General features: G+C 38.2%; 1 protein-coding gene and 1 long non-coding RNA gene across 2 annotated transcripts in view; one reads left to right on the top strand and one right to left on the bottom strand.

Moving 5' to 3' along the window:
• Positions 1-23176, bottom strand: part of LOC116423776 — a 71733-nt gene that overhangs the window by 42540 nt on the left and 6017 nt on the right. The gene's annotated exons all lie outside the window — the stretch shown is intronic.
• BTBD8 (BTB domain containing 8) overlaps positions 5745-23176 on the top strand; it is a 112172-nt gene continuing 94740 nt past the window's right edge. The window contains 4 exon segments of the mRNA XM_023501621.2: positions 5745-7376; positions 8065-8145; positions 8147-8255; positions 13009-13195. Of these exon segments, the coding sequence (XP_023357389.2) occupies positions 5841-7376; positions 8065-8145; positions 8147-8255; positions 13009-13195 (1913 nt within the window). The 5' untranslated portion in view covers positions 5745-5840.

Raw genomic sequence — 23176 nt, 5'->3', positions numbered from 1 at the left:
TTAGGAGGGATTAGGGTAAGGAATGGACAGTCTTTCCCAGGAGCAGGTAGAATCTAGAAGTTAAATATTTCCCGGGAACAGTTGCACAGAAAATTGGTTTGGGTTGGTTCAGCAAGGTTAACTACCAAATACTAGCAAAGGCTTCTGGGAGCGAGCAAGATTTTGACACACTGCAGGTTCCTGATCTGCTCCTTTTGGCAAATAGGTTTACTTGTGTATAGTGCCACCTGCCTGATAAAGCAACTCATAAAAAACAGATATAATAATCTCAGGGGTTCTCTCCCAATACTAATGAAGATACTTGCACCCTAAGGAGCATAGGACCTTTCTATTTGACTATAGCTGAACCCTCCAATAATCTCTTCCTAGGCAGTTAGGCAATATAGCAGATAAAGTGTTGGACTTGGAGTTAGGAAGATTACTTTTCATGAGTTCAAATTTGACCTCAGACACTTAGACAGTTGTGGGACCCTGGGTTTGCCTTGATTTCTCATCTAAAAAGAGCTAGAGAAGGGTATGGCAAACTACTATAGTATATTTGCCAAGAAAATCCCAAATGGATCACAGAGACTCAGGAATGACTGAAACAACTCAATAATAAAATCCCCTCATTACAGTGCAAGCTCCTTTTAAATAGGGACCATCTTACTGAACGTTTTGTAGTCATTATCATAGTGCTTTGAAACGTTTTTGTTGATTCATTTGATAGTGGAAAATAGAAGAATAAAATTTTGTTAAATTGAGTTGAATTGAAGAAGGGTCACAAGATTGGTAAATCTTACAAATAAAAAAAAAAGATCAGAAATTGCTATGGAAGGAAATTTCAGAGTTATCTATTCTAACCAAGAAGTAGGCCAAAAAAACATGGACTTGCCACAGTCTTAGCAGTACCAAGTGACAGAGCAATGATTGGAGTCTAGGTCTTTAGCTCTTATGTACGTCATCAAGGATTCCCCTGGGTGGAGATTCTTCAAAACTTGACATTGATACCTGGTCCAGTTGTAGAATGGATTATTAAAAGGATGATTCATGTGCTTTAGACTGATTTGGTGTAGACAAGTACAACATTAAAATCTCTTCCGTGTGATAGTCGTTTAAATAACCCAAGATAATTCTTCAGTCTCCTCTAAGTTTTCTCTAGATTAACCATCCCAATTTCTTTCAAATGCTTCTCAGATACAATGAACTCAAGAATTTCTGCCATTCTGGTTGCCCCTTCCCTGGATGTTCTCAAGTCAAGCAGTGTATTTAAAAAAAATAATAATAGTTTTTTATTTTTCAAAATACATGCAAAGATAGTTTTCAACATTCACTCTTATAAAACTTTGTATTCCAAATTTTTCACCCTCCCTTCCCACCTCCTACTTCCCCTAGACAGCAAGTAATCCAATATAGGTTAAACATGTGCAATTTTTCTAAACAGATTTCCACATTTATCATGCTGCACAAGAAAAATCAGATCAAAAGGGGGGAAAATGAGAAAGAAAAAAACAAGCAAACAAACAACAACAACAAAAATGAAGATGTTATATTGTGATCCACATTCAGTCCCCATAGTCCTCTCTCTGGATATAGATCTCCATCACAAGTCTATTGGAATTGCCATAAATCACCTCATTGTTTAAAAGATTCATCACAGTTAATCATATAATCTTGTTGTTGCTATGTACAATATACTTTTGGTTCTATTCACTTCACTTACCATTAATTCATGTGTCTCCAGGCCTTTCTGAAATCAGGCTACTGAACATTTTTTACAGAACAATAATATTGGCGCAACTAGGTGGTATAGTGGATAGAGTACCAGCCCTGAAGTCAGGAGGACCTGAGTTCAAATCTAGTCTCAGACACTTAATACTTCCTAGATGTGTGACCCTGGGCAAGTCACTTAATCCCAATTGCCTCAGCCAAAAAAAAAAAAAAAAAAAAAGAACAATAATATTCCATTACATTCATATACTATAATTTATTCAGCCATTCCCCAATTGTTGGACATCCACTCAGTTACTTGCCACTACAAAAAGGGCTACCATAAACATTTTTACACATCTGGGTCACTTTCTCTTTTTTATGATCTCTTTGGAATACAATTCCTGTAGATACACTACTGGATCAAAGGGTATGTATAGTTTAATAGCCCTTTGGGTACAATTCCAAATAAGCAATTTATTTCTTTAAAAAGTTATAGTCTACTGATCAGTGATAATGGGGCTTTTGAAGCTAATGAGCATCAATAATGAGGCGCCTAAAATTAACACAGGAGCAGTAACAAGAACTAAGGATGTAGTGTGACTAGTATTTCTCCTTCCTGGACGCTATACCTTTCTTAAAGCAGTCTAACAGCACATTAACTATCTATTAGATATTTCACTAATGACGTATACTGATGTCCTAAACACTGCAGATCCTATTTGGACAAATTCCTGTTGTCATACCTGCCCAATCTTGTTTTTGTAAAATTGATTTTTTGAACCTTAATGTAAGATTTTACATTTATTCCTATTGAGTTTCATATTCTATTTGATTCAGTGTGGTAATCTCTCAAGAGCTTTTTTGGATCCTGTTGAGGGGTAGGAAGGTAACATGGTTGAACCTATGCTTTAGAAAGATCAATTTGGTGAAGATACTTGAGGCAGATAGACCCAACAGTCTATTGCAACAGTCTAGGCACCAGGTTGGTGGTAACGGTAGAGAAGGGGGGAATGAAAGAGATGGTATGAAGTTAAGATAGCCTTGGCAATTGATAAGGAAAGTGAGGAGTCAAGGATGATACCTTCATTTCAAACCTGGGTAATTAGGAGAATGGTTGTATTGTCAACTGTAATATGAAAGTTAAAAAGAAGAGATGGTTTTAGAGAAAAGATACTAAACTTTGTTTTAGATATGTTGCTGAAATATGCAGTTTGAGATGTCTAATAGGTAACTGCAGATGTGAATTTAGGATTAGGAGCCAGGCAAGGGCTAGATAATTGGATCTGAGAATTATTTGATGAAAATTGAATCCATGGCAGCTGCTGAAATCACCAAATAGTGCAGGGTAGATTCCAATTAATATGAATTGTATGCAGCACAGTAAATTCAAATTTACACTATTTTTATTTGAATAGTAAAATTTTATGTAAATTATTAGTCCAACCCCCCCCAAAATAAAACTTGATTTTTATAATGTCAAAAGATAAGAATTTTATTCCTGAGTCAATTTTATTATGAAGTAATAGTATAATTATAGAAAGTAGTCATACTCTAATAATATACTAGTAGTCACAGTCATTTTTTAAAATGACTGAATATTATACCTAAAGATAGGCTTACACTGAAAATAACAAAAACTTGTCATTTAAAATATTTTTAAATTTAAACATTTTCCAATTACATGTAAAAAAACAAATTTTAACATTTGCTTTTTAAAAACTTTTACATTCCAAGTTCTTTCTTCCTTCCCTTTATTTGAGCAGAATATTTTATCTTTCTTTAAATCTTCACACATACATACCAAAAGCTTTGTGTATATTTGGCAAATTTTCAAACATGTATTCTCACACAATGAACCTAAATGAATGACATGTAGCATTATCAATGATCCATAAGGCTTTAAATGTGATATTGTTATCCTTGCAACATTTTCAACATCTGAGTAAAATAACTTACAAAACCATCTTCAAAAATAGCTTTAGTCCCACTTGCTTTCTTATTTGACAACAAAAGACCTGGAAGTGATTGATGATTATAATTCTGATAGGTTGTGTTTTTTGCTTCTGCATTTGTTGTTCAGTCGTTTTCAGTAATATCTGACTCTTTGTTACCCCATTTGGATTTTCTTGGCATCAGAGAAGCATCAGACAGGTAGAAAGAGAATCAAAGGAGAACAGTGCCATGAAAAGCTAAAAGAACAAAAAGAGGAGGATGAACAATGGTGATGTCAAATTTAAATAGAAATGGAGCCACTAAACCATACAAATCCCCTTATGCTTCTTGTTGATTTATAAAACATATTAACATTAGATATGCTCTATTGCATTTAAATTTTTGTTAAGTATTTTCCAATTGAATTTTTAGAAATAATTTTGATAACTATATTTTAATAAAAATTCATTTCTTTTGTAATCCTACATATTTTATTGCATCAAGGCCCATTTGTGGTAGGAGTGTTCCCCCACGTGTAACATGGGAATGTTGTTGTGTTGCTCAAAGGGAGGCAGGATAAATATCACTAGCCTCTTTGGCCCAGCATTCTTCTCCAAAGGAGATTTTAATTCCTGTTAGGAGAGGATGTTGGCGTGCAAAAATGTTTGTGGTAGACCTTCTTGTAGTGGCTAGAAACTGGAAATTAAATGGATTCCCATCAATTGAAGAATGGCTGAATAAATTGTGGTATATGGATGTTATGGAATATTATTGTTCTGTAAGAAATGATCAGCAGGATGATTTCAGGAAGGCCTGGAGAGACTGACTTGAATTGATGCTGAGTGAAATAAGCAGTACCAGGAGATCATTATACACAGCAACAAGAAAATTATATGATGATCAATTCTGATGGACGCGGCTTTTTTCAACAATGAGAGCATCCAAACCAGTTCCAATTGTTCAGTAATGAAGAGAATCAGTTACACCTAGAGAGAGAACCATGGGAAATGAGTGTGAACCACAACAGAAATTCCATAGATTTTCTCTTTCTGTTATTGTTTTCTTGCATTTTTGTTTTCCTTCTCAGGTTTTTTTTTTTTTAACTTTCTAGATCTGATTTTCCTTATGCAGCATGAAAATTGTATAAATATGTATGCATATATTGGATTTAACTTATACTTTAACATAGTTAACATGTATTGAACTACCTGCATCTGGGGGAGAGGGTTGGGGGAGGAGGGGAAAAGTTGGAACAGAAGGTTTTGCAAGGGTCAATGTGGAAAAATTACCCATGCATCTATTTTATAAGTAAAAAGCTATTAAAAAAAAAGATAAAATTTTTTAAAAAGGAGAGGATGTTGGAAATAGGGCTGGAGGCTATTCTGCACTCTTCAGAGAGAAGGTACTGGACTAGAATTATATCTTTTTACTTCCCTAAATACTATTATTTTGGGGAATAGATCCGATTCAATCCACCTTCTGACTATTCGTCACCGGAGGGAGAGAGGACCCTACGGCATGACTCCATTTTACCCAAAATATTAATTCCATAACAAACTTAGCTGAGAAAACCAAAGTAGCTGCAAAACAGAAATCGGAGAAGGGATACATATGAAAATGTACGCCAGATGATACAGAATGAAGGCGCTTGCCCACTGGGGCGAGCTAACTCGGTTCAACTAAGACCCTGGATCTCATGCAAGGGGAAATGCCCGCAATTCGCCAATACTGGTAACAAGCTGGGGATGGGAACATGGTGCACGCTAACTCTCAGCATCCATCTTCCTTCGCACCTGGAAGCTACTGGCGGCGAGCTCAGAGCCCTCGGGTTCTCCCCTAAAATCCAAGGGCATCCTCCTTAGGGATGGGCTTACATATCGTGCCACTCTAAAAAGTATTATTTTAAGACGGAGATAAGGCTTCCTCGGGCTGCCAGAAAGGGGTCCACGACGCGAACAGGGTAGCCATCTCTGTTCCAGCAGAGTACCGAAACTAGACTTAATCCGGGCAGCTCAGAGGGAGAGGGTGGGGGAGGGGGGCGCCTCTCAGATGAGGGGGCGTGACCCAGAGCGGGCGGTCTTCGGGTGGAGGGGCGTGGCCGGCAGGGGCGCCTGCGCAGAGGAGACGGATAGGTCCGGGGCAGACGGGCGTTGGGCTGCGTGCGCCATGCTGGGCTTCCCCTCCGGTCGCGGGAGTTGGCTTCTGCCGGCGGAGCCATGAGCTTAAGCCAAGAGCCGCCCTCGGCCAAGAGGGTGCAGCTGGAGAAGGGGCTGTTGGTGCCAGTGGACCATCGGCTGCAGCCCCTGCGCTCCCTCCGCGAGCGCTCGCTGTTCCCGCCCCCCGTGGAGAACCCCTTCGTGGCCGAGAGGCACTTCAGTCCATCGCGCTGGCTCTGCATCTGGCTGAGCGGCCTCATCCTGGTGCCCCTGCGCGTCGTGCTCCTGCTGCTGCTGGTCATCCTCTCGTGGCCCTTGGTGTTCGCGGCCACGGCCTTCCACCCGCTGAAGCGGGCCCAGCCGCTGCCGCGGTGGAGGCGGCGGCTCACGCACCCGCTGTTGCAGGTGCTGGGCCGCATCTTCTTCTTCTTCTTCGGCTTCATTGTGAAGGTGAGGGGCACCGCGGCCAATTCCCGCGAGGCGCCCCTGCTGGTGGCCGCCCCGCACTCCAGCTTCTTCGACGGCATCGCCTGGATCTTCGCCGGTTTGCCGTCCGTTGTGTCTCGGGAGGAGAACGCCAGCTATCCGTTCGTCGGCAGGCTGCTCCTGGCCGGGCAGCCGGTGCTGGTGTCCCGGGGAGACCCCGATTCCAGGAAGAACACGGTTAACGAAATTAAAAGGCGCGCCACCTCCAAAGGGCGGTGGCCGCAGATCCTGATTTTCCCCGAAGCCACCTGCACCAACCGCACGTGCCTGATCACTTTCAAACCGGGAGCCTTCGTCCCCGGAGTCCCCGTGCAGCCGCTGCTGCTCCGCTATCCCAACAAGCTCGACACGGTGACCTGGACCTGGCAGGGGACTTCGGCCTTCCAGCTGCTCCTGCTGACCCTCACGCAGCCTTACACAAACATGGAAATGGAGTTCCTGCCTATTTATGTCCCCGACGAGGAAGAGAGAAGCGATCCTGCCCTTTATGCCCGAAGAGTACGGAACGTCATGGCCAATGCCTTACAGTTGCCTGTCACAGATCATACCTATGAAGACTGCAGACTGATGATTTCTGCAGGAAAGCTGACCTTGCCTATGGAAGCGGGCTTGGTGGAATTTACCAAAATCAGCCAGAAGTTAAATTTGGATTGGGATACTGTCAGAAAACATTTGGATGAATATGCCACAATTGCAACTTCCGCAAAAGGAGGCAGAATTGGAATTGAAGAATTTTCCAAGTACTTAATGCTTCCCATTTCTGACACCCTGAAGCAACTCTTTGGCCTCTTTGACCGGAACCAAGATGGTACCATAGATTTCAGAGAATATGTGATTGGGCTGTCGGTCCTGTGCAACCCTGTCAACACAGAAGACCTTATCCGCATGGCTTTCAAGCTCTTTGACTTGGACGAGGATGGCTACATAACAGAGTTAGAGTTTGCCAGTATTCTCCAGGCTTCTCTTGGCGTTAGAAACCTAGAAGTTTCAGGTCTCTTCCAAGAAATAGCCAAAGAAAGCGCAGATCACATTTCCTATACAGAATTTAAAAGTTTTGCTATGAAGAATCCAGAATATGCCAGATTGTTTACTACTTACCTAGAACTCCAGGCGAGCCACGTGTTTTCATTACCCAAAGACGTTAAGTTTCCAAGTTTGAATTCAACAACTTTGAATAACAAAGTCATCTGTGAGAATGCCGATGAAGATTTCTCAGATAAAAAAGATAACTGAAAACTTATTTTCATTGAGATAAACTCCAGAGCTTTTACCTTAGGCTGTAGAAGTATTGAGTGATATTTAAAATATATTTTTAGAATACTTTTATTTGGGCCTTTCATTACCAACTTTCTCATAAGAAGGCCTGATGAATGCTATAATATATCTTGGAAATAGACAAGTTAGGAAGCAGTTTTGGAAAATGGCTTCTTCTAATGTAGTTATTAGCATATTTAAGTTTTGAGTAGTGCCTAAAATCTGATTGGAAGAACACTCATACACTGAAGCACCTCTTCCATGCCCCCAAAATACAATGGCAGAATCCAGACATCCAAATTTTCTACTTCGCACCAAAAAGTGAAAACAAAAAACTGTTGTTTCAATGCGTTGAAACAGGTTCATAGCATATGAGGTTGCTTCCTGCCATTACTAAATTATAGTATAGTATAGTATTCCTTTGGTTTACAAAGGATAGGCATTACACTTGCCTAATCTGCTTTTATTGAAAATAATACAGGAGTGCTAGGAGCAAGCATACATATAGAACTGATTAAAAAGCTTCATTTTCATTTACTTTTAGAAGAATTAGAAAGATGACAAAATTGCTTTGGAAAAGAAGTCATTGTACAAGGTTCAACAGCCAATTTCATAGATCCTAAAACTCAAGTGGAGAAGTTTGTGCTAAATCTGAACTTCATCAGTTTACCAAAAGCAAAACAAAACAAAACAATCTCAGAGCTGTTAGAAATGCTAAAAACAACTTAATAGATAGTACCTACTCAAAAGGTTCTATAGATAATGTTTTTCTGCATTGAATGAAAATTCAATAAGTATATCTCTTTAAGAAGCCAGATTATAGGAGTGGAATTCTATAAAGGAATATTTTGTCTTTAAATTTGATCAATGTGTCCTGAAAGTCACACAAAAATTAGGCCCAGCTTTCTCTTTATTCCATAAACTCTTGCTTCCACCTCCATTTTCAGGTGCACAATATGCTTTTATATTTTCTCTCCCAGTCTAATAATCTGGTAAAATCCTTTACACTTACAAATGTGTAGCTAACAAGAAGGTCAATTCTATTCATAGAAATTAACCCTACTCTCAATACCCCATTCTGCTATTTAATCCAGAGCTCCTGAGAATATTTCAGTTGCCCCTTCATTAATGGACAGGAAAACAGGCTAGAGGCAACAGAAGTAGGGATGGGTAGGATTCTAACTTTAATGTTTATTGTAGATTGGTTAAAACATTAAGATCCCACCAAGACTTATACTTTTTTTTCCTTTCATATACTTAAAATAACTTTGAACTTTATTTTCACTTCGAAGCACAGGATATTCCCAAAGGCATTACTAAATAAGCTATGCTAAAATCTGAATGATTATCATAAAGATTTTGCATTTTTGGTCTTCATTTGTATTCTTGCCATTTTTATTATGTAACTGTAGAAAGTACTTGTTATATACTCGTTTGGGTATGATTTCAATTCACTCCAAAACCAATTATAAATGTTTTTGGATTATCTAATATTTTGTACTATCGGTCAGTGAACAAGGATTTAAGTTCCTACTGTGTGCTAGACCCTGGGGATATAAAGACATATGTGAAACTACCCTTAGACTCAAGCTGACTTACATTTTCTGGGGGTTTTCATTATCTGGCTCCTATTTCCCTCCATTACCACAGACTAGAATTAACTGTATGGTTTCATTTCCTTGAATCAAAAGATTTTCATTATTTGGAATAATTTTTTAGGGGGGAGGAGAGGGGAGCAGAAAAGTCATTTCTTGTCCAGTTTAATAGGATAAAGTCTTTAACCCTGGTAGTCTTGGTTATGAAGTTGGGTCCTAGACCATCACACCTGTGCAATTTTCAGATGTGAAAGCTATTTAGCTAGTGGATTATTGAATTTTTCCCCCCACTGTCCTTGTCCCCTTGGAGAAGTCAACAGATCAAAAACATTTTTTGTTCAGTCGTGTCCAACTCTGTGACCCACTTGAGATATTCTTGGCAGAGAGCCACTGGAGTGGTTTGCCACCATTTCCTTCTCCAGCTCACAGGCGAACAGGGTGAATGCTCAGTCCCGCCCAACAGCTGGTCAGTGTCTGAAGCCTGCTTTGATGTCTCATCCCAAATCCAGCACTTTATCTGCTTCACCCTCTAGTTGCCCATAAAGGCATCGGACGCCCACCCAAGCAGATCCCCTTTCCTGCCCCTGGTCTTTCTCACTTGCGTACACTTTTCTGGGCTTTGAGCCTCCTGCCCATTGCCCTAGTTCCCTGGGCCCCCCGAGATGGGGGAAGGGGAGTCCTCGAGGATGATTAGGCTGAGAACGCACTGCGGGGCTGGACTGCTCTCTCTCACTCCCGGGATGCCTCGCTTCACCAGTCGCTACTCGAGGCACTTGGGCCAGTCAGAGAGAGAGCACGTGCACATCCCTCCCCTTCTCCCCGGGGGGCGGGGCAAACGGCGCCGAGGCCCGCGTCTCCCAACCTCACTAACGGAAACGACATAGGCGGCGACCAATAGGAAGACGTCTCCGTTCGAATCCCACCCCGAGCCCCGGGCGCTCCCCGGAGAAGGTAAACAAAGTTAATACGCTTGCGCCAGCCCCGGTCCAAGAGGAGAATCACGTGAGACCGCGGTCCGCTAGCGCCCGGGGCTCGCGAGGCTCTTCATCCCGAGCGTTTACGGAGCCCGAGCGACCGCATCCGGGGGTTTGGCCGGAAACGCCCCCTTTCCTCAGGTGGCCTGGGAGCCGGCGCGCGACACTCGGCCTGGAGTCATGGCACGGTGCGGAGTGAGCGGCGCGGGCCCCCAGGGGCCCTGCAAGAAGGGGATGGCCGAGCGGCGCCGGCTGCGGGCCATGGTGTCCGAGCAGCTGAGTCAAGATCTGCTCAGGTAGGAGAGGATGGGGGGAGGAGAGGTGGGCCTTCTGCGGCTCGGAGCATGCGCGGGCGCGCCCCTGGCTCTGGCCCCTCCCCCTCGACGGGGCGGCTCAGAGTCTCTGGTTGCCGGGCTGGGGGCCCGGGGCCGGCTGGCGGCCGGGAACCCAGAGGGCGCGGGACCCGCGGCTCCTTCTTCCCAACCCGGGAAGGTTCCTGCGGGTCACCCACGCTTGGGCTTTGGAGGTTAATTTAAAGAGCCACGTGCGCCTGTGGTCCCGGGCGAGGCTCGCGGAGCAGGGTCGGGCTCGCCCCGCCCCTCCCTGAGGTCTCGGTGGCCGCGTTGCTCCCCGGTGCGCGGAGCGCAGCTCCGGGTCTGGGAGCAACCGGCTCGGGCGGGATCCTCCGCGAGGGGGCCGGGAGGAGGACCCTTGCTGCTGCTTCGGGGGTCGGGCGGTGAACTCGCGCCGTCTATGGGGCCTGGAAAAGTCCAGGATGTAGAGCCTAAAAATAAGCTTTTCTCGGTGATTAATGCGGGGCCATAACACCAGCTTTTGTCCTCGCCACGATTCTGGGAGGAAGGCGCAATGATTAGCCCCGTTTCCTAGCTGGGGAAAGCAAGGCCGGCAAGTTAGGTATTAAAGGCAGCATCCAGCCTCGTCTTTCAGACACCTGGAGCTTCCCCGGGTGGGCACGAATCGAAGGATTCCCCGCACGGGGCAGCTTTGCCCCCAGGTGGGGGCCGGCGGGCAAATGCATTCAGGTTCTCCGGACTCTGACCTGGACGTCTTACTGCGAATTAAAGCGTCCGCCAGTGTCCGTTACCATTTGCCCCCAGGAGCTGACGTGAGCCCCGGCAGCATCGCTCGGATGGTTTTGCCCGGCTTGCCCCTTTTGCCCCTTTTACCCCCTATTTCGTTTCCGTGTAGCATCTTCCTCTTCTCCCCCAATAGAAGTAATGTCTTTGAGATGGGGAGGAAGTGGTGGAGCTTCCCCCAGGGCTCTTCGTGCCACTCGGTTCTTCCCGGAGCTTGGGGAGAGGAGAGGGAATCCCCACTCATCCGTACTGTGGGAAAACCGAGTGTACAAAAGGTCAAGGCTAGGTTAGCTCAGAAGCAGCCCAGAGCTGACTACCTGTCACTCATGTGTTTTCCCGCCCCCTCAAGAAAGGGGCTAGCCTGGGGTCCAGGGTCAGAGAGTCCCTGACCCGGGGACTGGAGCGCTGGCTATGCTTCCTGAGTGAAAATCTGGCTTCAGGTGCTTCCTAGCTGCGCCATCCTGGGCAAGTCACTTCACCCCGTGTGTGCCTCAAGTCCCACATTTGTAAAATGAGCTGGAGAAGGAATTACTAATTACTCCAGTAGCTCTGCTAGGAAACTCCCACATGGGAGCATGAAGTCAGAAACAACAGAGACTTTTGTCACTGAGAAAGTAAATAAAGTATTGTTTATATGATTTGCAGAGTAATCAGAGTATGTCTCACTGTAAAAGCAGCTGACAGTAATTTTGAGCAAAGTTTTGCAAAAGCTTACTTAAAAAGTATTTTTCCTATTTATGTAGTAACAGGTTTCTATGATAATAAATAATTTCATTTTCCAATTGTTACTACACTTTTTAAATAAAAAGTATGGATGGTAATTTTCATTATTGCAACGTGGAAAGTCCATTGAAAATAGTCAATTTTATAATGAAAACGAAATTCTCTGACTTTATTTGGTATTTATGTAGTGAATTCATTCAACATAGTTATGTGAGAAAAAATTTTACTTTAAAAGACAGAGATATAGCAAGACTCCACTATATTGGTGTTAGACTTAGATAATGATTGTACATCAAAAAAATTTATTTCGTTCTCAGTATAACCAAACCAAAGAAGAAATGACTACTTTGCAGTGAGATTAAATTATAATTACATCTGTTTTCAATAGTAGGTAAACTATCACAGTAGCAGTTCTGGGGCAAAACAAAAGAATGAGACTTAATTTTGTTTGATTTTTTTTTTTTAAATGGGTCTTTAGTTTCAAATACAGTTTTCAACATTTAAGAAGCAGAATTTTAAATGTGGAAAATTAATTGAATCAGTTTTACCATACTAAACCATACTGTTTATAATGATATTTCCATGGGCCTTTAAGATTTAAAATTTTTCTTTTAGCCCTACTGCTTTGACCTTTTTCAATTTCAGTATGACTTTAAAGTCGTGTATATTACTGTTATTATGACTATGTTAGCACTATATTTTTCAGATAGAAATTTTTAAGAAGTGCTTTGCTTATCAGGAGTGCAAAATTTAGGACTAACAAGAAGGAACTTAAAATTAAGCAGAGAATGGCATATATATGACTGATGACCCCATCTAAGCAACAGATTTAAAGATAAAATACTCCTTGTAAGAGTTCATATCTGTTATTTTAGTGGAATCATATTTTAAGGTGAACATTTCAATTCTAAGGAAAGATTGTACCAAATTTCTTACAGTGGTGGTGTTATGGATTAATATGTTTTAATATATTAGGTTGAAAATGCTTTTTAACTGTTATCATTATGAAAGAAAAACAAGATTTAAGACCAAATACTTAACATATTAAGTTTTAAAAGTAATCAAATTGTGATTCCTATCTTTAACAGGCTTCTCAGAGAAGAAATCCATTCAGATATCACTTTTTGTATAGGCCCTACATTGTTCAAAGCTCACAAAGCTGTGCTTTTATCAAGAGTTCCAGACTTCTATTTTCACACTATTGAAAAAACATTAAATAATTGGGAGAACCATGTTCCTGTTGCTGTGGAGAACTTTGAACCTTCAGAATTTAGAACATTTTTACAGTAAGTATATTTTCCCAATTTCTACTCATTTTATATTGAAACATTTAATTTCATGATTAAAAAAAAAAGTCCATTTTATTTACATTCAATTAAATTTCAAGTCACCGTAACAGAGGTGAAGTAATAGTGATTTGGGTTGGGGGAGGAGCAAAAAGATAAGTCTTGGTATGTTTTCTGACAGTTTAAATGATAAACTCTGTAACCCTTTTTTTCTTGACATTTAAAACTTTACACTTAAAATATAAAAATTTACAAAAATACAAAAATCATAACTGATTAGTTATGAAATTGACTTGAAAAGAGTGATTATAGATGCCCATCAATTGGAGAATGGCTGAATAAATTGTGGTATATGAATATTATGGAATATTATTGTTTGGTAAGAAATGACCAACAGGATTATTTCAAAAAGGCTGGAGAGACTTAACATGAACTCATGCTGAGTGAAATGAGCAGGGCCAGGAGATCATTATATACTTTAACAACAATATTATATGGTGATCAATTCTAATGGACCTGTCCATCTTCAGCAATGAGATGAACCAAATCAGTTCCAATGGAGCAGTAATGAACTGAACCAGCTACACCCAGGGAAAGAACTCTGGGAGATGACTAAGAACCATTACATCAAATTCCCAATCCCTATATTTTTGCCTGCCTGCATTTTAAAAATTTCCTTGACAGGCTAATTGTGAAGCATCTTCTGTCTTTTATTTATCAAAGTATTATTTGACAAACGTGATAACTCTCAGTTTTTATTTATTCAGTAGAAATTGCAGTTGGGTGCCATTTATGTTTTTGTGTGACTTTAGGGTCTTAAAGAGTTTATAGATTTTAAATAGTTGCTATACATAGTTATTTATCAGCTTCTGTTTATCAAAATTCTACTCTCTTTAGTGACCTCTGGATAAGTAGACTTAAAATATACAGTAACCCAAACTCTTGCTTTTCACTTTGAACTTTGTTGAGTTGGTCATCTTCCAGTGGGATTTATAAATGTAAAGGAAACTTCATTTCTTTAATTTAGATTTCATTACTTTAGATTTTCATAAAAATAGGCCATTACCTAACTGCAATTCATTTCCACATGTAAGAATATCATGAGAAAACTTAACAATAGCTTCAAATGTGATTTTAAAAAATTGTTTTCAGGCTTATGTGGTAGGAAATATTAGCTTTTTTTTTTTTTTTTTTGCCAATTCATCTTTGAATTTAGACCCAAACATTTTCAATTTAAAAACCTGATTTTAATTTACACATCTAGTAGGCCGTTAAAATTAATAATAATTATTATTTCAGAATCTTGCAAATGCTGGGTATAGGGTAAGAAAAATTGTTTGGAACCGATTAACACCTTATTTAAACTTATGAGGCAGGAAAAAATAGCATAGTTTTTTATTTTTTAAGAAAATGTTTTGCTTTATGTGTTAAAAGCTAACATTAGAAATTTAAATGTGTGTGTGTATGTATTGTATGGTTTTACAGATAATACAGTGTATGAGAGCTCTGGGATAAGATATTTAAGATACTTGGGTCTATGTGCAAATTGCCCTTATGACTCTTAATTTAGCTGAGTGGTCTTGGGCAAATCTGTTAACTTTTTCTTTGGTCTTCTCTTCCTTATTCTATAGATTTCTTCAGCATTTTTCAGATTTGAAGCTATGTGTAGATAATGGCATAATGTTAACAGTTTATAGTGAAAATTCATTACTTTGTATCAGGCCATATTTGATACAGAACAATTTTTTTAAAATGTTTGAAATGAATTATTTACTTCTAATTACTTCTCATGTTTTTGCAATAGTTACAAAATGTGGTAATTTGAAATGCTTATCTTTGAGTTAGACAAAATTTCTATAGATGCCTTTCTTTTATAATATCGTCAAATGTGATTTCCTAAGGATTTGGATAATAAAGTAGTCAGTGCTTTTATGCCATATTACTTATTTTCAACTTCCAACTTTTCATTGGAAGGCAAGTAAGTCTCTAGAGTACATCAAGTTCCTCAACCCGAACAGTATGTAGTTTACCAAACAGTTCCAAAACCTGTCAAAATAAATGCAGATTACTCAGTCATCTTTGAGGAGTGTGTCTGAAGCAGAGAAGGGTTAAAAAAAGGTACATATATAAAACCAGAATTTTTACTTCTGTACATATATAAAAATGGTAAATTTTCTCATTTAGTAATTTTATTTTTAAGTGGTTTATTAGGTTTTGTAACACTGCTATGACATGTTAGTTACTTTTTCTTTTATTCAGAAAGAAGTATAATAAATTGGAATTAAGTGATCTGATCCTTTGTCAGAGGTACAAGATTAGGTTTCAAGAATTCTAATTTCTATTATTTCTAGCCAAGAAGGGTATATGTATTATATAATCTAATTTAAGTTCATAGTATGTTAACTGAGGTTATTAAAATTAAAAAATTAAAGGTAGGTTCATATTTATGTTTTTATTGAAACATTGTAACATTATTAATAAAATTATGTTTGTCAGGCTTATTTTTCCTTTTTTAAAATTTGTTTTTATTATTATAGTTTTTTATTTACAAAACATATGCATAGGTAATTTTTTTTAACACTAACCCTTGCAAAACTTTCTGTACCAAATTTTCCCCTCCTTTCCTCCACCCCTCTCCCAGATGGCAGATATTCTAGTACTTATTAAAATACATGTTAAATCCAATATATGTATACATATCCATAGTTATCTTACTGCACAAGAAAAACCGGATCTAGAAAGGAAAAAAAAAAAACCTGAGAAGGAAAACAAAAATGCAAACAACAACAGAAAGAATGAAAATGCTATGTTGTGGTCCTCACTCAGTTCCCGTGGTCCTCACTCAGTTCCCATTGTTCTCTCTTCATTACTGAAGAGTATAGTTGGCTCTCTTCATTACTAAACAATTGGAACTGGTCTGAATCAATTTATTGTTGAAGAGAGGCACATCCATCAGAATGATCATTGTATAGTCTTGTTGTTGTGTACAATAATCTCTTGGTTCTGCTCATTTCACTTAGCATCACTTCATGTAAGTCTCTCAAGGCCTCTCTGAAATCATCCTGCAGGTTGTTTCTTACAGAACAATAATATTCCATACCATTCATCTACGATAATTTATTGAACCATTCTCCAATTGAGGGCATCTATTCTAGTTTCTAGCCACTGCTGGGTCAAAGGGTATGCACATTTTGGTAACTTTTTAAGCATAGTTCCAAATTTCTCTCCAGAATGATTGGATTTGTTCACAGTTCCACCAACAATGTATCAGTGTCCCAATTTTCCCACATCCCCTCCAACATTCATCATTATCTTTTGCTGTCATCTTAGCCAATCTGACAGGTATGTAGGGATATCTCAGAGCTGTCTTAATTTTCATTTCTCTGATCAATAGTGATTTGGAGCATCTTTTCATATGACTAGAAATAGTTTCAATTTCTTCATCTGAAAATTATTCATATCCTTTGACCATTTATCAATTGGAGAATGGCTTGATTTCTTATAAATTTGACTGAATTCTCTATATATATTGGAAATGAGGCCTTTATCAGAACATTTCAATGTAAAAATATTTTTCCAGTTTATTGCCTTCCTTTTACTCTTGTCTGCATTAGTTTTGTTTGTACGAAAACTTTTTAACTTAATCAAAATTATCTATGTTGTGATCAGTAATGAGCTTTAGTTCTTCTTTGGTCACAAATTCCTTCCTCCTCCACACATCTCGGGGATATACTATTCTGTGTTTTTCTGATTTGTTTATAATATCATTCTTTATGTCTAGATCATGAACCCATTTAGACCTTATCTTGGTATATGGAATTTATGCCTAGTTTCTGCCATACTAGTTTCCAATTTTCCCAGCAGTTTTGTCAACTAGTGAATTCTTTTCCCAAAAGCTGGGTCCTTTGGGTTTGTCAAAACACTAGATTGCTATAGTTATTGACTATTTTGTCTTGTGAACTGAACCTGTTCCACTGAACAACTAACTAGTCTATTTCTTAGTCAATATCAAATGGTTTTGATGACTACTACTTTATAATATAGTGTTAGATCTGGTACAGCTAGGCCATCTTCATCTGGTTTGTTTGTTTTTTTTCCATTGATTCCCTTGAAATTCTTGACCTTTTGTTCTTCCAGATGAATTTTGTTATTTTTTCTAGATCAGTAAAATAGTTTCTTGGGAGTTTGATTGGTATAGTACTAAAAAAATAGATTAGTTTAGGTAGTATTGTTATCATTATTATATTCACTCGACCTATCCAAGAGCACTTTATATTTTTCCAATTGTCTAGGTCTGACTTTATTTGTGTGGAAAGCGTTTTGTAGTTTTGCTCATATAGTTCCTGACTTTCCTTTGGCAGATAGATTCCAAATATTTTATACTATTAACAGTTATTTTAAATGAAATTTCTCTTTGTGTCTCTTGCTGTTAGATTTTGTTAGTAATGTATAAAAATGCTTATGATTTATGTGGATTAACTTTGTATCCTGAAACTTTGTTAAAGTTGTGGATTATTTCTAATAGCTTTTTAGTAGATTCTCTGGAATCTTCTAAATACATCATCATATCATCTGCAAAGAGTGATAATTTGGTTTCCTCATTACCTACTCTAATTCCTTTGTTCTCTTTTTCATCTCTTATTGCCAAAGCTAGCATTTCTAATACAATATTGAATAGTAATAGTGATAGTGGGCAACCTTGTTTCACTCCAGATCTTATTGGGAATGGATCCAGTTTATCCCCATTACATATAATGCTTACTGATGGTTTTAAATATTTGCCACTTACTATTTTAAGGAAAAGGCCATTTATTCCTATACTCTCCAGTGTTTTTAATAGGAATGGGTGTTGGATTTTATCAAATGCTTTTTCTGCATCTGTTGAAATAATCATATGGTTTTTGTTAATTTGGTTATTGATATAGTCAATTATGCCAATAGTTTTCCTAATATTAAACCAACCCTGCATTCCTGGTATAAATCCTACTTGGTCATGGTATATTATCCTGTGGATTGATTTTCTGTAAATTACTCTTTGATAATATTTTATTTAAGATTTTTGCATCAATATTCACTAGGAAGATTGGTATCTAATTTTCTTTGTTTTTGTCCTACCTGGTTTAGGTATCAGTATCATGTCTGTGTCATAAAAGGAATTTGGTAGGAGTCTTTCATTCCCTATTTTTTCAAATAGTTTATATATATAATTAGAATTAGTTGTTCTTTAAATATTTGGTAGAATTCACATGTAAACCCATCTGGTCCTGGAGATTTTTTTCTTAGGGAGTTGATTAATAGCTTGTTCTATTTCTTTTGCTGAAATAGGATTATTTAGGCAATTTACTTCCTCCTCTGTTAATCTAGGCAATCTATATTTTTGTAGGTATTCCTCCATTTCACTTTGGTTATCAAATTTATTGGCATAAAGTTGGGCAAAGTAACTCCTAATTATTGCTCTAAATTCATCTTCATTAGTGGAAAGTTCTCCCTTTTCATTTTTGGAATTAAGAATTTGATTTTCCTCTTTCCTTTTTCTAATCAAATTTACTAAAGGTTTATGTATTTTGTTGTTTTTTTTTTTTTTCATAAAATCAACTCTTATTTTTATTTATTAATTCAATAATTATTTTAGTTTCAATTTTATTAATCTCCTTTTATTTTTAAAATTTCAAGTTTGGTTTTTAATTTGCTCTTTTTCTAGGTTTTTTAGTTTCAAGCTCAATTCATTGATTTTCTCTTTCTCTATTTTATGCATCTAGAGATATAAAAGCCTCCCATAAATTTTGGTATGTTGTCTCATTGTCATTCTCTTCGATGAAATTATTAATTGTGTCTATGATTTGCTGTTTCACCCATTCATTCTTTTTTTTTTTAATAACTTTTTATTGACAGAACTGATGCTGGGGTAATTTTTTTTACAACATTATCCCTTGCACTTACTTCTGTTCCGATTTTCCCCCTCCCTCCCTCCCCCCCCCCCCCCCAGATGGCAAGCAGTCCTATACATGTTAAATAAATTACAGTATATCCTAGATACAATTTATATGTGCAGAACCAAACAGTTCTCTTGTTGCATAGGGAGAATTGGATTCAGAAGGTAAAAATAACCTGGGAAGAAAAACAAAAATGCAAACAGTTTACATTCATTTCCCAGTGTTCTTTCTTTGTTCTTTCTAACCCTAACCCTATGAATGAACCACAATTTACCCAACCATTCTCCAATTGATGGGCATCCATTCATCTTCCAGTTTCTAGCCATTACAAACAGGGCTGCCACAAACATCCTGACACATACAGGTTCCCCTCCCTTCCTTAGTATCTCTTTGGAGTATAAGCCCAGTAGTGGCACTGCTGGATCAAAGGGCATGCACAGTTTGATAACTTTTGGGGCATAATTCCAGATTGTTCTCCAGAACACCCATTCATTCTTTAGGATGAGATTGTTTAGTTTCCAATTACTTTTTGCTCTATTTTCCTCTGGCTTTTTATTGAATGTAATTTTTATTGCATTGTGATCTGAAAAAAATGGATTTGCCATTTCTGCCTTTCTGCATTTGATTTTGAGGTCTTTATGGCCTAATATATTTTTGTATGGGTTCTGAACTGCCAAGTCATGAACTGCCAAGAAGAAAGTATACTCCTTTCTGTTTCCATTCAGTTTTCTCCAAAGATCTATCATACCTAACTTTTCCAGTATTCTGTTTACCTCCTTAACTTCTTATTTATTTTGTGGTTTGATTTATCTAGTTCTGAGAGAGCAAGGTGGAGATCTCCCACTATTATAGTTTTGCTGACTATTTCTTCTTGTAGCTCTCTTAACTTCTTCTTTAGGAAGTTAGATGTTATTCCACTTGGTGCATATATATTTAATATTGATATTGCTTCATTATCTATGCTACCCTTTAGCAAGATATAGTTTCCTTCCTTATTTCTTTTAATTAGATTAATTTTTGCTTTTGCTTGATCTGAGAGAAGGATGGCTACCCCTGTTTCTTTTTTTTTAACTTCACCTGAAGCATAATAGGTTCTACTCTAGCCTTTTACCATTGCTCTGTATATATCACTCTGCTTTAATTGTGTTTCTTGTAAACAACATATTATGGGATTCTGGCTTTTAATCCTGTCTGCTATCTGCTTCCACTTTATGGGAGAGTTCACCCCATTCACCTTTACAATTAAAATTACTAATTTTGTATTTCCTGCTATCTTATTGTCCCCTAAATTATACTTTTCTCTTTCCTTTTCCCCTTTCCCTCCTCCCCATTATTTAACTTACGAATATCACTTGCCTCAAGCAGCCCTCCATCTTGGAGTCCCTCCCCCTTAGAATCCCTTCTCCTTTCTTATACCTTTTCCCTACTGTTTCTGTGTTCCCTTCTATTTAGCCTATCGGCTCCCTTTTTGCTTTTCCCCTTCCACTTTTCAATAAGGTGAAAGAAATTTCTCTGTAAACCAAATATGTCTAATACTTTCTCTTTGAGCCAAATATGATGAGAATAATTTTGTTCATCCCTCTCCTTTTTCCCCTCATATACAATAGTTTTCCTTTGCCTCTTCATGAGATGTAATTTCCCTTTTTTTTTTTTTACCTCTACTTTTCCCTTTTTCTGGTACAATCCTCTTTGCACCTCTAGTTCCTTTTTTATATTATAACAGTAAAATCAAATTATACATGTACTCTTTATGTATATCCATAACAGAAATACAGTTTTCAAGAATTTTTTTTACCTTTTTATATTTCTCTTGAGTTCTATGTTTGGAGATCAAATTTTTTGTGTAGCTCTAGTTTTTTTCATCAGAAATAAATGGAATTTACCTATTTCATTGAATGTCCATCTTGCCTAGAAGAAAATGTAGTTTATTCTTGGCTGCATTCCAAGTTCCTTTGCCTTTTGGAATATCAGATTCCAAGCCCTTCGATCCTTTAATGTGGAAGCTGCTAGATTCTGGGTGATCCTTATTATGGCTCCTCGCTATTTGAATTGTTTTTTTCTGGCTGCTTGTAATAGTTTTTCCTTGGTGTGATAGTTCTGAAATTTAGCCACGATATTCCTTGGAGTTTTAATTTTGGGGTCTCTTTCAGGAGGTATTTGGGGAATTCTTTCAATGGCTATTTTAAGCCTTCTGATTCTATGACATCAGGGCAGTTGTCTTTGATTTCCTGAAAAACAGTGTTCAAGCTCTTTTTTTCATCATTGTTTTCAGGGAGTCCAATGATCTTTAGATTGTCTCTCCTAGATCTATTTTCCAGATCAGTTGTTTTCCCAAGTAGGTATTTTACATTTTTTTCTATTTTTTCATTTTTTTTGGTTTTGCTTGACTGATGTTTCATCAGGTCATTCATTTCCAATTGTTCAATTCTGATTTTTAGTAAATTATTTTCTTCATTTGCTTTTTTTACTTTGTATTTGTCCAATTGAGTTTTTAAATGAGTTGTTTTGTTCCATGGAATTTTTTTCCATTTCACAAATTCTGTTTTTTAAGGAGTAATTTTCTTTTTTCACTTCACAAATTCTGTTTTCCTGGAAGTTATTTACCTTTTCCATTTCACAAATTCTGTTTTATAGGGAGTTGCTTTCTTTTTCCACTTTATTAAATCTATCTTTTAATGACATATATGCCTTTTCCAAATCCTCTTGCAAAGTTTTCTTTTCCTTTCCCCATTTTTTTTCTAGCTCTCTTTTAAGATCCTTTTGAATTTCTTCTAGGAGAGTTTGTGTGGTGACCAGGTTATATTGTCCTTTGGGGAAACTATTGTTAGAATTCACTTTGCCTTTTTACTCATTTTAAAAAATAAGTTGGGATCTGTTTTTAGGGCAAGGAAGGGTTTCCAGGCCTTCTCTACATGGTGGGGAAGTGGAGGGGGAGGGGGGCAATGACAATGGCTGTTGGGATCATGCTGAATCACTCCCGGTGTGTGGCCAGGTCCTGTGAAATTTTGGTGCTTTGGGGTACACTCTAACTTTTGCGTTTGTGTTGGATGTTTTCTAACTTCTCTGCTGATCTACTGGCTTGTAGCCAAGGCAGAGTAGCCAACACTGTGGTAGAGTCCTCCTTGTAGATTCTACACCTCATGGTGTCTGCACCGACCTGGGGAGACCACACCCCACTCTGGATCTGCACCGTGTTTGCTGGCCTCCGTGCTCTGCCTGTGCCTGGCCTCTTCCCTGCCTGACCAAAACAGACTTTTTCTGGAAATCTTTGAAATTATCTTCTGCTGTTAATTTGCTGCACTTCCAATATTCGTGGATTCTGCCGTTCCTAAACTAATTCAGTGGCTGATTTTGGTAGTTAGTTGAGAGTCCAGGGAAAAGTTCAGAAAGATGCATTGTGTCCTCTCTGCCATCTTGGCTCTCCCCCTCCCTCCCAGCCATATTTTAAAAATTGTCCTGGAATGTATTGTTACTGTTTTTAATCTTGTATTAGGATTATTTTGGGGACAAAATAGAATCTAATTTTTTATTTTACAGTAGTTAGATTCTAGTTGTAGCAGTATTTACCCATGGGAAAAGTAATTTATAAAGCATTAACTGTAGGGCAGGATTGTGTGTATGTAGTGTGTACATGTAGTAGTGTGTGTGTAGTATGTAGTGTGTATGTTTGCTTTGAAGATGAATCCCCTTGTGTGATTTCATCAGTCAGGAACTCCCTTTGCTGACAATTTTACCATTATAGCTGGGCAACTCACTGGTAACTTAGTCGTGGAGAGATGCCTGTGGTACTGAGAAGTAAAAGGACTTGCTTATGATCACAATGTAGCATGTGTCAGAAGTAGAAACGGGATCCAGTTCTCTCTGGTTCCAGCTCTGTTCCTGGAGGCCAGACTACTTGTTATGACAGTATAATATAGAGATTGTGTATATAATAATACTGTTGCTAGAGGCTCTTAATTTTTAACATGAAGAAGATAGCCTAAATTTTTTGGGGAAATTTTTATCATTATCTAAAATATTAATTCAAAAACTTCTAGTTTTTAATTTG

Source organism: Sarcophilus harrisii, chromosome 4 (assembly GCF_902635505.1).
Source record: "Sarcophilus harrisii chromosome 4, mSarHar1.11, whole genome shotgun sequence".
Taxonomy (NCBI): Eukaryota; Metazoa; Chordata; class Mammalia; order Dasyuromorphia; family Dasyuridae; genus Sarcophilus; species Sarcophilus harrisii.
The sequence above is the reverse complement of the archived record's forward strand: the minus strand, read 5'-3'. Positions and strand labels throughout refer to the sequence as shown.